Source organism: Acipenser ruthenus, chromosome 24, assembly GCF_902713425.1.
Source record: "Acipenser ruthenus chromosome 24, fAciRut3.2 maternal haplotype, whole genome shotgun sequence".
In the NCBI taxonomy this organism is placed as follows: Eukaryota; Metazoa; Chordata; class Actinopteri; order Acipenseriformes; family Acipenseridae; genus Acipenser; species Acipenser ruthenus.
Window position 1 is genome coordinate 9,065,801 of NC_081212.1, and position 18,283 is coordinate 9,084,083.

The window sequence follows — 18,283 nt, forward strand, 5'->3', positions numbered from 1 at the left end:
CCGTCAAGACTTCTTCCCTAAGCTGTCTGAGGCAAAGGTCAAAGCCGGTGTCTTCGTCGGACCACAGATAAAGAAGATCCTGGAGTGCAATGAATTCCCCAAGAAGCTCACTAGTAAGGAGAAAGCGGCTTGGAACAGCTTTGTCGCAGTGGTTCGGGGCTTCCTGGGCAATCACAAGGCCGAAAACTATGTGGAGCTGGTTGAGACTCTGGTGAAGAACTACGGCACAATGGGCTGTAGGATGTCCCTCAAAGTCCATATCCTTGATGCTCATCTTGATAAATTCAAGGAGAACATGGGAGCGTACTCGGAGGAGCAAGGCGAGCGCTTCCACCAGGATATACTGGACTTTGAACGCCGCTACCAAGGACAGTATAACGAGAACATGATGGGAGACTACATTTTGGGGGCTGATTTGTGAAAGTGATTTACAGTATAATCGTAAATATCAAAAAACTACTCACTTCTAAATCTTTTGTAGTCATTTTTGTATTACTTTAGTATAAATACATGTTAATTTGGATTCATATGTTGTTTTTTTCTGACTTTATGTGAACGAAAAGACACAAATTCGCTCGTTTTCTCATTGGAAATAGGTAAATTTCAAAATATCACTGTCTGGTCACAAAAGCAAAGTTTGTGGGGAATAATAGCCATTTTCTATACTTTTGAGGCATAAGCATTAGGAAATAACACTTACTACCCAGGAACAAAAATGGTGTTACATTGTGTAATCTTTGCCAGTGGCTTGGTGATCACCTCCCTTGTTTTTTTAACACTTGAGTTTTGAGAGCCTCCAGTCCTCTTAGTACTTCCGTCCTATTTTATACTAAGTGCACCTAGGATTATTTGAGGACTTAGTGACGGGGCATGTTGACGTCCTTGCTGGAGAAAATGTGTACAAAATGCTCATTCAATGTGTTTGCTATTGCTTTGTCATCCTCAACTACATTCCCCATGGTATCCCCTTAGGCTCTTCTTTGACTGTTCTACTGTTGCTGTGGTTTTAGAAGAGCTGTTTGGGGTTGTGTTTAATGGTTCTACCTCTTCCTTGACTGTTCTGCTGTTGCTGTGGTTTTAGAAGAGCTGTTTGGGGTTGTGTTTAATGTCCAAAGCATTGCTGAGTTCAATATCTCTTTTTGCTTGTTAGATTTTTTTTTTATCTCTGCAAGCACTTCCTTGTATTATTTTTGTGTTGATGTGCTTTTGTCATTTTTGTACACTCTGTAGATCTCCTTCTTTTTTATTCTTTGCTTGATGGATTGTTTAAACCATTTTGGCACTGCTTGGTTTGGCCTTCTTAGTCTTTGCGATGAAGAGGTCTTGCATTTCCAGCATGATGTCTCTGAACTTTGTTCATCCACTTTCCACCAATGGATGTTGCTGTTTTGCATTTCCAGGTGTTGCTTGTACCAACTGGGTCCATGATTTATATTTTGTTCACCCTGTCTTGTATTTTTAAGACTACTAGGTTCAGGCAGACCTAGTTTAAACAATTCCTGACTTCCATGTTTAGTGTGTGAGATCCTTCTTATTGAGATGCAGCCCATCCCAGTTGTTCCAGTGCAGTCTGTTGTGGAAGGTTTTCCAGTTTTGGATGTATCTGAATCCCTCTTGCATGCTCCATTCATTCAGATTTCTGATCTGCCTCTATCTGTGTGGTCCTGCATGTCGTACTTCACAGAAGACAGCTGTGGAGGTTCTGCTTGTGATCTTGCCACCTAACTCTATGAATTTATTTTGCAAAACCTTTGGGCTGTCTTTCCTACATGTGACAGAGTAACATCACAACCCAGGCTGGTTACCAGAAAGAATTTGACTCAGAGACAGAAAGCTACAGTTTTAAAGCCTTGTTGCACACTTATAAACAAACAACTAATCAAACACAAAATAAGCATGGTACAAGGGCCAAAATAAAAGGTTCAAACAAAACACAACAGTACAATACAGGCTGGGTTTTCACCTTCACTATCCAGTTGCACAACAGTACAAAATCTTAAACAACAATTTTAAACATGTGGCCACCCCCCAATTAGCACTCGATTACTTAATTGGGGAATTGGCCACATCCCTGCCAACCTTACATTCCCCCACACACTACTTTAGGGCTTTCGCCCTGCCACACTACATCATTGGTTGAAACATGAATGTTGGCTACCAAGTTGTCAACCTGCAATGTGATGTCTTTGACCCTGCCACTTGGGAGGCAGCAGCCCGTATGAGTCTGCAGATCACGGTTACACTCCTACTACGACTGCTTGCGCTTGGTGCACATGTATTCTCCTTCTTGAGGGCTCGTTCAGGAGGATCCACACTGTAGCAATGCATTTCACCAGTGTTGGTTCCATTTTTTTTTTTTTTTTAGTGATGTGTATTTCTGTGAGAATTCCCTTCAGTGGATTCCCCCTGATTGATTGCCTTTAGTCTTGCTGCCTTTCAGTCGAAGCAACCACAAGTCGTAGGTCGTAGTGACCTTGGTTTTTGCTTGCTTTTTTATGTGCTGGTCTGCTGTTTGTGGTTGAATCAATTGACGCTTCTCCAGCGTGAATGTCTTGCACCTGGGTTAATGTTAATTGAGTCTCGATGGCTGCATTCAATATTCACACTCAGTACACTTTTTTTAACCCTGAATAAACTACTGGTAAATATACACTTTAAGTAAGTTAGTTTGCTATAAATAAACTATATGTTAGTACTTTTAATTCTAAATTGTGATTACACTATTGTTAATAACTGCAAAATAAGACCCTTATAAAAGTTTCCCATAGTAAACACATAGCAAAGTGTAATAAAGCATAGGTAAGCATGGTGAAGTCCAGAGAGGTCTGAGAAAGCATATTAAAATGGCAAACCATGATATACTATGCTAAATGCATTGTATAACCATGGGAAGATTATGAGAAAACTAGACAATTACCATGGTAAACCTCTATAAAGGAAACCATAGCAACATCAAGGTAAGGGTACTGTGAAAAAAGCAAAGATATATGAAGTTCAGTTTCTAAAGGCTCTGTTTTGTCCCCCAGGTTTCTAAGGGCTGCGACTATGTGTTTGTGAATGGGAAGGAGTCGCGTGGCTCAATGAACGCCCGTGTGGTCTTCAGATATGAGCATCTGAGTGCCCCCCTGGAGCTGACAGTCTGGGTCCCCAAACTGCCCCTGCAGGTGGAGCTGTCTGACTCCCGGCTGAGCCTCATCAAGGGCTGGCGTGTTCCCATCCTCCCGGACCGACGGTAAGCAGTGCTGTCACCATCACAGATAGACTCAGCGTTTCTACACACTTTTGCATGTTTCCCAGTTTGCCCTACAGGGTTTCTAGTTTATAGTAGCTCTGGAGGAACTCCTAATAATCCTGACATTAGCACAACACAGGGAGTCACCCCTCAGCTAAAGGGCTTTAGTAGAATGGTACGATGTTTGTCTTTGAACTTTATGGTTTGTGATTCGTGTGTTTAGCCCTTGCCTCTCCATTTACTTCAGTGGGCTGAGATGTCATTACAGTGGTGACCTATGGGAAAGAATCCTGCCCCCCTGTGGTTAAAACAGATCATTTAATATCTGTGTTCTTTGCATTGTAACCAGTATGTATACTGGTTTGTGAGACACGTGATTCTCTCTAAAGACGCTCTGGATCCTGGGGCACAGCGAGTGGTCGCGATGGCGAGCCCGACGTTGAAACTCCCTTTGATTAAGTGGGGGAGAATGTAATGACTCTCCTAGCGGATGATGAGGCAATAATACTGACATCAACATAAGTCCTAACTCTTGTTGAACGTATATTACTAACAAACCTTAAACGTCAGACCCAGCGTCTACAAACGTCCGTGCTCCAGCTGACCCAAGCTGCGCTGCCCCTCCTGTTGATCTCTGGATATGTGTCCCTTTTATAGCGCAAGATCCTTTCTTTTCTGCTTCAGAACCAACAGACTGCCACAAGATTAATAATCCTTCCATAGAAAACTACATTACCCATGAGTCAATGTGTTGAAGTTATATTAGTCACGAGTCGATGATGTCACCACGCCTACAGCATCCCAGCTACCAGAGCAATGTGAAGCGGTAAACAAAGCAAACAAATATTTAATTCTCAAAAAAAACCTGATCAGCAATAATTTATATAAACATAAATCAAACAAATTAATCAAAGAATCGTACAAAGTGACTGTGTACAACTACGTAACTCAATAAATAATAAAGTGAAAAATATAAGCAAACGTGCACATTTACTTTTCGATGTTGCTGGCGCAGCTGTTTGCTCAGTGCCTAGGGAAGTAGACTACAGATATTTATTTTTAGTTACCAATTTCTTGGTTGTATAGTAGTTTAATTCTCTCTTAAAAAAAGGTATAAAGTTGCAAGGGTATTTTAGAAACATTTATACTATAGTATAATGGCAATAGCTTACAGAGATATTTATTATTGGTTTCTGCCTTATGCAACACACTCACTGTGGTCAAATGCATAGTCTCTGTCACGATTAATGTTTTATTGTTATTCTTCATCTTATCTGACTGATTCATCTAATTAAAACACTTGAAGGTAAATCTCATCTACATTTCTCTAATATTTCAATCTTTTAAATATACTGCTATGTGTTCTTGTGACAGAGACAGAATGATTCTTTGTGATAAATCTCTCTCCCGACCTGTGAGGGCGCTGTGTAAAGGGAACAGAGTGCCCTGGACTGGATGGCCAGACAATTCATTCCCAGGGTTAGAAGGAAGTTGGTCATGTAGAAAGAGGGAGGAGCTACACTAAATCATTGACCCAGAAGGGAAACGACATGGCAGCCGCGGGTTGTAGGAGCGGCTGCAGTAGTTAATCAAGGGGTCATGATTGACAGTACAAAAGGGGGGCGTAGCGAAGTGATCTGTTCTTTGTTCTGGTTAAGCTGAACCGGAAGGAAAGATGTGTGTTATTATCGTGAGAGTTTTGTTTGTTTTGTCATTATTAAATATACTGTTTGTTGTTATTTAGATGGCTAACACCATCCAGCACAAACCCAGACTACACTGCACTTTGTTTAAACGAATAACTGTTTTTGCACCACGAGCACTTGAACACTCACTGTGTACTTGTGTTTGTGTTTTGTGTTACGTATGGGTGTATAAGATCGGGACTATTATTTCGGGGCCAACCCGTGGATTAAAACAGTACAATACACGCCGCTGTATTGCCTGTTTCTCATTGTTACTGTTTACTGCCGTTTCGTTATCAGACTTTGGATTATAAAAATAAATAGCATTGCACCTGTATTACCGTTGTCTGTTCATTGATGACTGCTGCATTCCTGCACCTGCACACTGTTAAGAAAAAAAAAAAAAAAAAAAAAAAAAAAAATTAAAATAAAAAAATTAAAATTAAAAATTAAATTGATGTACACAAAAAGTTTAAATGATTAAAAAACATTTATTTCATCTGTAGAAAGAAAAGTAACACAGTGCAGTAAACTTGTTGATTTTAAAAAATTCTGAGGATGATGTTAAGATTCAAATGTTCTTTATTGGCATGACTATATTACAAGTGCAATATTGCCAAAGAAATGTATAATACAACAAATAAACATTACTAAACATTACACATCTATGAGCAGAACAGAACAGCCCCATTCCTCAGGAACAGTACACCTGCCCCCCCCCCCCCCCCGTCCCTCCCTCCCCATTGACTGTAACACAGGTCATGTGTTGTTTCAGGGTGTCTACACACTGTCTCTAAAGGCCACCGCACACTAGACCGCCCCGATAAGACATCGACATGATTTTGTTGTGTCGGTGTCGCGTCGGTTTTGTGTGCGGATGAAACCGACACCGATTTTGTTCGTCGGCGCTTGTCGACCCAGAGAGGATTTTGAGCTATTTGATTTTTTTAACAAATGTTCATCATAAGGATGTAAATCAGATTGTATATACTTGAGTTCCTATAAATTATTGTACATTGTATTTAATTATTACAAGCAACTTGTGTAGTTTCTATGTATTGTTAAATTGCAACCAATAGTTTTAAAAGTTCTTGTTATTTTTTAGTTAATTTGTATTTTTCACAAAATTCTTCTGTTTAATTCTCCTAAAATAATTAGTTTCCTTCCCCATAACTTTAATCATCTACTGATCAAACCAATTGTAATTTATTACATGATTTATTAATAAAATACTTTTTCAAAGTTTATTTTCTAGGTTACATGCTTTAATCTACATCAATATACACATAATTTAGGTACAACATAGCATAATAGATTTAGATTTATCGTAGTTCATACATTTAAAAAAATATACTCTTCCAGGTCTTGTTCTCTCTTCAGAATCAAATATTTGTTTGAAATCCAATAAATACTCATCCATATTGAAAGCAGACTAACCTTACTCTGCTGTTTACTCTGAGAGTAGCTACTCTTCAGTTACTCTACTTTCATGTAAGCCACCCATTGTGTTTAATGTTGGTATTTTAATCACATTTACTTAAACCTCAAAAGGGCCTTCAAAACAGTTTGAACCTGTTTCCATGGTAACCACAGGCCTCACATTACAGTAGAGGCAATAAAAGGCTTTAAAGGAGGATTGTCATAGGTGTGTTGGCAGATTAAACTCCAAAACTATGTTCCTTGTTCAGTCTTTGCCTATAAATGAGAATTAATCTGCTTTTATGTCACTAACTGTGGAGTGTTGGGCAGTTACTGACAGACTGGTGTCACAAGTTGCCACAGGAGAAAGTGCAGTACACATTCATTATCTCTCTGATGGGTTTTGTACTGAGAAAAAAACTGCACTGATAGTGTTCATTGAAGTTTGGCAAGTTGTACATCATTTGTACATCATCTGAGGTGCGGACGTGCATTGCTTATTTTGACAGAAAGCATTATTATCTATTACTCAATGACTAAGCTTACATTTTCTTTTACACACAATATCAAAAGTAATACAGTACTTCCACTTAGCTAACCATAAAATGTGACCTACTGGGGGCCCCGAGGCTCACCGGGTAAAGGTATGGCTGTGTGGTGTGCAAGGTGAGTCATACAGTGAGGGGAGAGCTGATGAAAGGATAACAGTCTCAGCTCGTTTGAAATCGCCGTGCCCATCTGTAACATAAATGCATCTCTCTCTCCTCTGTGCTCCAGGGTTACCCGGGACAGTGAAGATGACGATGAAGATGATCGTCGCATGAGCCGTGGTTGTACTCTGCAGTACCAGCATGCCCTGGTACGTGTGCTGACGCAGTTTCACACCACCTCCACAGAGGGCACAGACCAGGTGATCACCATGCTGGAGCCTGATTGGCAGGTAGATGTCACAGAGCTGGTGCAGGATTCTCTCAAAGTGGAGGACGGGAGCCTTGCTGTACTGGTGGACAGGACCGTGCTATTGGGGTTGGAACCAGGGACAACCAGTCTTAAGGTAACCAGCAATCTTTTAATGGGCAGGTAGCTTCAACTGACAGCAAGGCTGCCATAAAAGGATTAGTCCAGTGAATATTGGTAGTGACACAGAATAAGCTATGGGGAACACAATGATGCAGTAATTGTGCAGTGCACTTAGAGTACTGTGTCCATTGTTGTTGATGCTGATCCTTAAGACCCAACTTGACAAAGTTCTGAGTGGGCCTTTCGTTCATACATTTTCTTATGTTCTTATGTTCAAGTTAGCTTCATGGAATAATTTAATTAGTTAGAACTGTAGCCGTAACCTGTGATGGATTAACCCAGGTTTCACTGTGCCAAGACAATAACAACTGCATACAAGTCTACAAGCCTCTCTCTAAGAGCCAGTGGCTTTATTGAAGTCGCAGAAGTAGCTTGTATGCTTGTAAATAGCTTCCAGGGCACGCCTCTTGTGAGTGAAATCTAACATCTACTCTGAAGAGTCCTCTGACAGACTGAGTGGAAGCTGCTAGTATGATGGAGAGCACTGGGTACAAACATTTTAATTGGGCTGGGAGGGATACTCTTGGCTTTTCCCTGCTCTGAGATTTCTTCCCCTCACATTAAAATGCCTTTGATCACAGCAATGGCTCTCAGAGTAATTGTGGGTAGCAGCTAAGGCACACATTTCAGACTTCCATGCATTTACTATGCTAGTCAGGGTATATCAGTATATTTTAAAGGGTTTACTCCAGTCTTTATATAACTCCTATTTTTTCAAAGTGGTAAAACACCTTTTACTTCTACAAAACTAGAACCAAACAACTAAGTTATAAATTTCAAATTCTCTTAAGCACTTTAAATGTTTTTCATATAGCAGACTCGAGTCTGAGTCACAAGTGTCAAGTCCGAGTCCGAGTCATCACTGTAAACTAGTGGTCATAGTGGGGGAACAGTTTACCTAACGGACGTGGTCTGACATCCCTCAAGAAAAATGCACAAATAATAAAAAATAAAATAACAAAAAAAAATGGATTATTATAGATAACAATAATAATAATAATAATAATAATAATAATAATAATAATAATAATAATAATAATAATAATAGATTATTCTATTTGCATGCCTATTTTAACTTGTCTGTCACTATCTTCTTATCTTTTGGAACAGGAATTGGAACACTGTTTAAATGTACTTGAAGTTTATAGATAAACTTCAAGTTCACGTTTGTGGATGTTGTTTTTCACTTTGATAGAAGCCGTGATCTGGACTATAGAGCCGTTGTAGTGTTAGAAAGTGGTACATTGTCAGAATGTGTTATGCGTACCAAAACCTGACCCGTGTAATGTCAGAAAGTGGCACGCTGTCAGATTTGGGTACATGTGTAATCAATTGCGATCTGATGGGTATTTTCGTACTGTCAAAAATAGGTATATTTACCGTTAGTTATTAATAATTTTTTTGCAAACTTAAACCGGAAACAGACAATCAATAGCTATGTTTTCATCAACAAGACGAACAAATTTCTAGCGAACTTGCAAAATTTTGCACAAAAATATATATGAATCTTATCGGAAAAAACTGGTTTCTATTAAACTGGATTCTAGCGAACAAACAGCTGTATGTAATGATGTCACGAGCTTAAAAAAAAATACTAAACAGACACAATGGCAGTCTAGTATCAGACACCCTCCAGAGATAGCTGCACCGAAGCCTAAAAGAAGATATTTCAATCCTGCTGGGAAAATACATATTTTATTTTTTGAATGGTCCAGGGATGGAATTAAAATATACAGTGGCCAGAGATCATGCCAAGAAATGGTGTAAAAAGATGACAAAAATATTAAACATCTCTGCAGCAGAAAATCTGTTTGTAAGAGAAGCAAAAGAAAACAGGAGGGTCAGGTGTATGTCGCCATTTGTAAACTTGGACCAAAAAGACGCATAGAATGAGCTCTGTCTCGCCTACAGTTTGGCAAAAGCTGTTACAATTTACAACAGGTATCGTCTTTAAAGAACACAGAAATTGACTCAAATTCCTCTGCCTTTCAAAGACTGCACTGTAGCCCATAAACAATGAGAAATGTATTATTTACTATCGTTTTTGAACCTGGAGGCTGAAAATATAAGTGCAGCCATATTCAGTAGTTTGGAAAATTAACAAAATGATGATCCAGTACAGAACAATGTGTGGTTTAAATCAGACAGTGCGTCAGTAATGCTATCACAGCGTTATGAGGTGTGTTTATTTTATATTATATTTAAATGTATGAAATTCTAAGGGACATGAAATATGATCATGTAGGTCAGTATTTTGTAAGGTGTCCCTCATGTAACATGACTGTGTGACCCCTGCATATGATATGTGTTATATCAAGTTTTTTTGATATTACAAAAAAAAAAAAAAAAAACCTAGGTGATTCAACAATTATTGTTTTTGATAATTATAGTGGGCAATTTCATCTGTGGCCAAAAGTTTTCCAGCACCCTATAGAATGATCACATTTTGCTTCATAAAGTCCAAAGAAACCTGCTGAATAATGTTACGTTTTCATATTGAATTACATACTGCTTTGTAGTTTTCCATATACATATAATAAACTGACAAAAATTGAAAAATGTGACATTTCAAAATCTAACATGAAATACTGTACTTTTATTATGGCTTCCAGTAGGCTTTTGTGATATAATGTTGTAGTTTCTTTGATTACATGATGTTAAATGATCTTAATTATGCTCATGTAGTTTTTTTTTTGTTTTCTTTTAATTATGCCTCAATCCTGAAATGATATGCAAAACTTTTGTCCATAACTGTAGATTAATTTGATTGACATATGATATGTCATAATGTTTTAATGACGTGCCTTGTCTGGGTAGAGATGTGCTGTGTTGACCATGTAAATACCACCACATGACTTAAAGAAGTATGCGCAAGCTCATAACATTAGCTTGGAAAGTATTTCCATTACACTTGTGTGTATCATTTATCGTACAGGATTTGCATCCACCCCTATCAAACATATTTTTTTGTTTGCTCGCATGAATTAACCGAATTTCGATCACTGTTGTCAAGCTTTTTTTTATACGCATTAGTTTTACCGCATAAAAAAAGCGGAAACATAGATAATTTCTCTAAAAGGAAAAAATAATTCACCACAAGTCCACCGCAAAGTTGCACAAGTAAGACCTAATGTATTGCATATGATAAATATTTGCATACTATTTTCATAATGGTGGTAAAATATGATACATAAAATACCAAAAACAGCATAACGTACGATTTGAATGGGCGCTTCCCTGCTTTCTTAGCAGAAGTTGTTTAGGCTGCGCGAGCAAGCGCAGTGTGCCAAGTACCACTTTTTAAAGCGTACCTGAAAATAACACTACACTGGTTAGAAATTAAAATTACTTTCACCTCTGACTATAGCATCTACTTTGACTTCAATTCAAGTTAAATCTGCCAATCTGATTTAGACATTGCCGGTGTAACCAGGAAATAAGTTGATCGGGAAATAAGTTGATCAAGCTCTAGAATTAAAAGGGGAGGTTCCATTGTTTCTAATGTAAACGAGCCTAGGCTAGGAAATGAGTAGATCGAGCCAGGAAATAAGTTGATCGGATATATTAATGAACAATAAATAATTTAAAATTAATTTTGTAAGTATAATTTATATCAATTAGTAGATCTGATTTATTCGGCAGTATGCTGCTAGATAAAATGATGTGAATATCGCTTTAGATCCGATATATTAGCCTAACAAAAATGCATAATTTAAAATGATCTTTGTACGTATAATTTACATTAACATGTAGATCGGATATATTCGACAGTATTACGCTAGATAAGGGAATGTGAATATCGCTGTAATATATATTAGCAGCAAATAAATAATTTAAAATGAATTGTATGATTGTACATTTCTGATTGTGTATTTCTGTTTGTGTAACAAACGTTAACTAGCAAAATGTGTTACGTATTGACGTTATTTTGCATTTCTGGAGGTGTTTTTGTTTTGGGAAGCACTACAGTATGGACAGCAGGAATGCGAGCGATTGTCCAAAAGTTAAAGCATGAGTTTCAATCTTGGAAAAAATTAAGCTCCATGCTGCGATTACTAACTAGGCCACGGTGCACACCAATCACACAATGTACTTGAAAAACGTTGCTTATACAGTATTATTATTTTATATTTGTTCTTTCATTTATTTTTAATTCCCAACCTGAGTACACAATTCCTTTCTAAAAAAAACTTTCGGCTGGCTATTTGTGGTTAATTTTCTTCACACTACCAATTTAAAAACCACAACCCTAAACCTATAACCTTTTTTAAATATACAATTGTATCTGTAGTGTACTGTATAGACTTTTTTTTTTTTAAACTAGCAGTGGTAGGCCTACGCCTGAACTGTAGTAAGGTTACAGCTATACTAATATTAAAATGTATAAAATACGACTTGCCCTGCTAATAATATTATGGATGCAGGATGTCATTATATTACTGAAACATTTTAATTTCGATTAAAGATTGACAACATTTTGACGTGTAAAATCATTTAATATATAAATAAATCTCTGCGATCACACATAAACTACATCAGATTGACAACGATGTTATAGAAACATAAAAAGACATATGAAAAGACAGTGGCACGAACACGAATCAGCATACACAGCCTAGTAAATAAAATGGCCAGATAAAAATAAAAAGCCATGCAGTGAACCTCCCCTTTAATCAAACTGTAGCCCCGCCTTACTTTTGTCTACTTTTGTCTTACTGCGCTTGCGCGATCAACTTATTTCCCGATCAACTTATTCCCTACGACACCGTAATGTATTATGTACTGTGTTCTTAAATAGTAAATGTAGTGTTTTTATTATTTATTTTGCAAAACAGAAACGTCATGTTTCAGTTACATTGCATTTGCACTTTTATTAAGTCTGCAACACAATGATGCATTTACAAGATTGTGCTTCAGTTCATTTGATTTTAGATAATGTATTCATCATCTTTTCTCTTTTACAGAAACACATATTATATGTATGTGTTTCCCTTTGTGTAGGTTCATAATGGAATAAAAAGATGAAGTTCACACAGACAGGTTTCTAGCTTGACGCTGCACAGCGTATTGTTAATGTGTTTTTCCCGCATCCATAATAAATTATTTTCATTTTGGTAAATTAAGTGGTATTAAGTTATTCTGTCGTTTTTTTTTTTGCCATCAATCAGTCCTTCTGTCATATCAGTCTGATATATCTGCCTGTTTGACTATAGGCAATTTTCAATTTGAGAATTTAGTGCCTAGTTTTACAGAGTTTGCCAGGTGAATTAATTGACGTTGCTTGCAAACAGTGATGGCGTGTGCTGGGAAAGAGTGGAGATTGAAGCAAAGCACAGAATATTTAATCACACAGCGACTTTCTCGTATCAGTTAAGAAGCTCTAAAAGTATTATTCTTTTATCATTCATTTTTGTTTTCGGTAAACTCAAAAATATTAAGGTGACCAATGTTCTATTGTTTTCAGTGCAAACAAATAAATTATATTTCAGAGATTCAGGGAGCTCAGCAAAATCAAATTACATATTTTTCAAAAATGCAGTTTTAGAAATTTATTTCTGCAGTGCTTAAAAAGCTTAGATCACGGTTTAAAGTAGTGAAGAGATGTCTCATTAAAAACCAAATAATTACTTACTTGTTTACCATGCTGACATTATTTATTTCTTATAAAACTTAATGCAAAAGAGAAAAAAAAACGTGGTCTGCGATGGTTGCAGTTGGATTTGTGTAGGAGGTGTTTACTCTGCAACCTAACTCGGTTCCAATTTCTTATTCTTACGATGATTGGCTTCAAAGACAACAGGGCTAACCAGTGATTGGATAATGTTGTGTTAGGTGTTTTTTTATTGTGCAGTTTCATAGTAACTGTAATATTGCTTGTGTAATACAAAATTAAAAATGTCTTGTCGATAATATCTGTGAGTCACGGAGCCAAAATGGTCGAGTCCGAGTCTGGAAAAATGCGACTCGAGTCCAAGTCCCGGACTCAGTACAGATCTGTCCTTTAGTAACATGATGTTTTCTTCTTTACAAAGAGTTAATTAAAGAATGGAGGAAATGCTTTGAAAATATGGTCCATGGTGCGGCTTATCTGTGCTGAATTTTACGGCTGGCACAACTACAGTATGGTGAAGGCAATGATGCAAATAAAATAAATTAGCAATAGTGACATAGTTATTTTTATGTCATGAAAAGCGATAGATTTTTTTCTTGCACTGCAGATACATCGCGAAGCATATTGTGTATCATTTAAAACAAACAATTTGTACCATTTAAAAACTGTTAATATTTACAAAAACATTAGGATGGTAAGTGATGTAAATGTACACTTAGATTAGGATGCTCTTCACTGTACCCAGCTCACCTGTCAGAAGGACGCGCTCCATGCTTCTTGTAAAAAGTAATAGATTCCCGTACAGTACCTTCAAAGGACTTGGGTAGCTACAGTATGCTCTTATTGATTTATTATGTATAGAAAATCTAAACATTCAATAATTAAAACAGTGCCCCATAATTCCATATATCTTGCCTGTCCTGCAATTCCATTTGTTATATATGTAGAGCATCTTAACCACTATACAAAATATCCAGGCTTGTTTGTATTTGTGGTTATCGGGCTTTCAACCTAATTTCATTTCACCGACGGGACAGAATTTGTAACAGAAGTGTATCACACAACACTGCCTGTTACAGAGGTTTCAAATGTGATATTTTGAAAGAAAAACATTTCAGTGTAAATGTAGTGTTCACGGGGGAAGGCAGCAGCAGGGCTGGTAGGTGACGTAATCACACACAAAGACATGAGCCCAATATACGCTCCTTGCAAGGGAGCCTGCTCTTTTGTACAGCGGTATCGGCGCTATGCTTTAGTGCGAGAGGTCCCGGGTTCGCGCCCACCCTCCGTCTGTGTGTGGATTGCCTCGCCCTGTGTGATGCGCCTGCCTGCGTGAACCAGGATCGCTACACAAACATCTATTTCCATTTTAAAATGTGATATCTGGTAACAGACAGTGCTACAGTGGGATCAATTCCATAAACTTTCATCACTAGACACAGTGTTGGGGAAGTTACATTAAAAAAGTAATCTGTTACATTTACAAAAAAATGGAACTAGTTAAAGTTACAAAATGTTCCTTCTCCAGCACAGTTTACATTTTACAACCCACTTGAACCCACTCGTTCCCTCCTTTGGTTCCATAGCAAGATGAAATGAGAAGCACGTTCATGTGACATGTAAGGTTTGACTTGCACTGTTGAAGCGCTTTCTGATTTCCATGTTATGCATTAGCCGTAGTCTTATTTTAAATGTAACCATGTTACCACATTTCACTGTCAGTTACAAATTACTGACAATTCTAATCAGATTCCAGTAATGCGTTACATGTCGTGCGTTTCTCTCCAACACTGACGAGACACAGCTATTTACACAGTTACTCTTAAATACAATCCATGCATGACCCCAACTCCCCTGTTCACTAAACCAAGACCCCACTCACAAACTGAACACAGACTTTTTGATTAGGTCTTTCCACAGACTGAGATCAGCCTGCTGTTAAAGTTTATTTAGCTGGCATTCATCAAGCTGTCATCAGAGTGTTCAAAGGTATCTCAGTTTCACTGCGCTATAGCCTCCCTCATAATTTGTTGGAACTTTGCTCTGGGGGAACATAATTATCATCTGGCTGTGAAACTTGAGTTTCAGATGCGCTGAAAAAATCATTAATAATTCACAGTGAAAGAGAAAATTCTACCTTCCCTTCATATGTCTTTCTATGTTGAATAATAGTAATTATTAGCATTTCTTTTAATCAAAAGTTGAGCTCCAGCTAAGGTTTGTTTGCAATACAAATTATCTACTCCCCTTTTTGATATTTTCAATTTGCATTCACTTGAAGACTCAGGTTTCTGTCAGTGTCTCAGCGGCGACCCCTGCAGGAGAAGAGGGGTAATTTCAGCTGCTTTCTTCTGTTGCAGGTCCCTTGTAACTGTGGCATTGTCAAGGGCCCAATCATAGTCTGTAGTTTCCTTTCTGGCCTTTTGTACTGGAGGGCCACCCCGCTTTGAGTTTTTTATTTTTTATTTAATGAAAGGTACAGGATTAATACCCCTGCCTTAAATATAGTCACCCATTTTTTTCAGCAGGGGAAAACAATTCTTAATTATTTTAACACTGCAGAATTGTATACAGGTCTAGGAAAGAGAAGTCCACTCAACACTGCAGAGTGCTCTAGTAGTATAGGAAAGAGAACTCCACTCAACAACTGCAGAGCACTCTAGTAGTATAGGAAAGAGAACTCCACTCAACACTGCAGAGCGCTCTAGTAGTATAGGAAAGAGAACTCCACTCAACACTGCAGAGCGCTCTAGTATTATAGGTAAGAGAACGCCACTCAACACTGCAGACTGCTCTAGACATATAGGAAAGATCATTCTTAATAAACATCCTGAGTATTTGCTCAGAATTGCAATGACAGTTTAATGCTGGAGACACACAAGCATACAGTATCTGTCGACTGTTCATTAACAAGGATAAAAACAGATTTTGTCATGCAAAATAAATCATTCTGATAATGTTACCATTCTGTGCACTGTGCAACAAAATATTCAACCAGCTCTATGGAAGCAAGTGTGACATTAAGATGGCAAAATGTATCACCAGACTATCCCACATATTCCCAGGATCTGATATTCTCAATAACTTCAGCTAAATAATGTTAATACCAAGTTCCATGCAATTGTATAACCTGTTTTCCAGACATGTGGAGCAAAGTAAAGTGTGACATGTGTGCATTTAATATTATGTGTGTTACGCCCCCTACAGGTGGAGTCTCCCCTAATGGAAGCTGTTCTAGGTGAGACCCAGGTGATAATAACTGATGACAAAGTCTCAATAACAGACCTCCGAGTGCATGCCATCGCCAGCCTCTCCCTCACACTGCAGCCCAGCCCAGGAAACAGTCACACCATGGTCGCCAAGGCAACAGGGCTGCAGACTATCACTGGGCCTAAACAGGTACGTAGCAAAAATGCCATTGGTATAGAAAAAGTGTAAGCAGACAAACTTTCAGTCTTTGTATGTGTTATACCAGTGTAATAGTAATAGACACCATGTTTTAAAATGAAAATGCATGTGTTTCTTTCAAAACTGCACATTTGAGACCTATATAATGAATGGCTGTGCATGGCCGAGAAAAAGTATGGAATTATTTTATTAGCTACACAGATAGACAGTTGGAATCCCCTGTACCTCTATATTCCTACACAGCAATTTTCCATCTGTCTGTACAAAAACGGTCAAGTTAGCATAAAAGTACCAGCAATATAAAGATAGGATATCTACAAAACAAAATAAACTAAAGCATATATACAATAGTCGTTTATTGCAGTAGGAACTAGTAGCATCGCACACTCGGAGCCTCCTGTAGATTTTCAGGTTGCATATCACACACCCGGAGCCTCCTGCATTTGGCTGCAATCTAAAATAAACTCTCGATTTTATACAAATACTTTTAACCTTACAGGTGTGACTATTAAAATGGGATCCAAGGCAGTAATTGTGTTCAACATGTGAACGAGCAAGCTAAAAAAAAAGAAGTGAACTGGTTTAAACAAAACCCTTGATCACTAGATATTTGTTTTCCCATTGTACTTCAAATCGAGGTGAAAAGCAGGAGAGGTTACTGTAGAAATTAGCCCTCTGAACAACTTAGCCCTTTTCACTGGACTGAAAAAGGGTGATTTATGAGTGATCAATTATGATTTCAGATTTCCAGTAATCCTTTATTTTATTTGACACACATTATTTTTAATAACACTGCTTCCTTCAGCATCATGGGACACATCTGCTGTATGCACTCAATGCATGACCTGGTTTTTAAAGGTGCTGACATACAAACATGTTTGATAAATTGCCAAGCGTAGATTTTACTCAGATTTTGAAAGGAAACTAGGTACAGTATTGCTTGAACCGATGTTACACCCCAGTCCTACAACTTCAATTAGGAGTTAGGGGCCCAGAATCTCATTAGCTTCAAAAGTCATTTTAATTGCCTTTTTTACATCTTCATTGTTATTGAATGGTGTTTGCAATCCTCCCGAGTGGTTGTGGGTTGTGTTGCTCCCTTATTGAATTATTTATCTGATTTTACCTGGCTTTGAACTTGCTTTGAGTTTGTCTGGCGCATCCTGTCCTGGGACTGAACATTCATATTATGATTTTTTCAAAGCTACTTCATTTACCAATCACTCCTTACACACGTTTACATTTGTGACGTCCTTAAATTCTACCAGGAACCTTTGGCAGGGGTGATGTAGACATTTTATAATAACACACATACGTGCGCAAATGTGATATATTTCAACGCTGTTCCCCCCTTGGAATTGAGGTCTTGAATCTCAAGTCATTTCCTAAGTCTTACCTGCTGTGCACTTCCATTCGTTACATGGGTCTCAAGTGGCCAGATCTGAAAGAAAGACATGTTATAGTGAACAGGCACTACTGATATCATATTGTGTAGTCGGTTATATAAATCTGTTTGTAAGCTGTGCTCACAGTGCTGCACTTCCTTGGTCATTTCCTTGGAAATTGTCCCCACCCCTTTAGTGTGTTTTATCCTCTTATAAACCATCCAACTGGTTCCCTGATTAACTGATGTGCTTTCAGCCAGTAACAGGCTTTGAAAGTGAAATGACCCAGGAAGTGTTACAGATATGTTGAGCGCAAGGCATGGTAACTGAGAACTTTCTCTAACCGTTTATCATAACATTTGTTTCTTACACATTTGCATATAGCCCTATATAACGAATGGAAGTGAACATCAGATAATTGTGTTGACTACAATCACTTTAAGTAAATGAATTAATTAGTTAT

The 18,283-nt window shown here is 37.8% G+C and overlaps 1 protein-coding gene across 2 annotated transcripts in view; it reads left to right on the forward strand.

The window, feature by feature from the left end:
* The window catches only part of LOC117429367 (transmembrane protein 132E-like), a 260,360-nt gene that overhangs the window by 231,259 nt on the left and 10,818 nt on the right, over positions 1-18,283 (forward strand). For both annotated transcript variants that reach the window (XM_034048768.3, XM_058998343.1), the window contains exons 6-8: positions 3,027-3,232; positions 7,114-7,390; positions 16,235-16,426. In XM_034048768.3, coding sequence (XP_033904659.1) covers positions 3,027-3,232; positions 7,114-7,390; positions 16,235-16,426 — 675 coding nt within the window. The remainder of the gene's footprint in view (positions 1-3,026; positions 3,233-7,113; positions 7,391-16,234; positions 16,427-18,283) is intronic.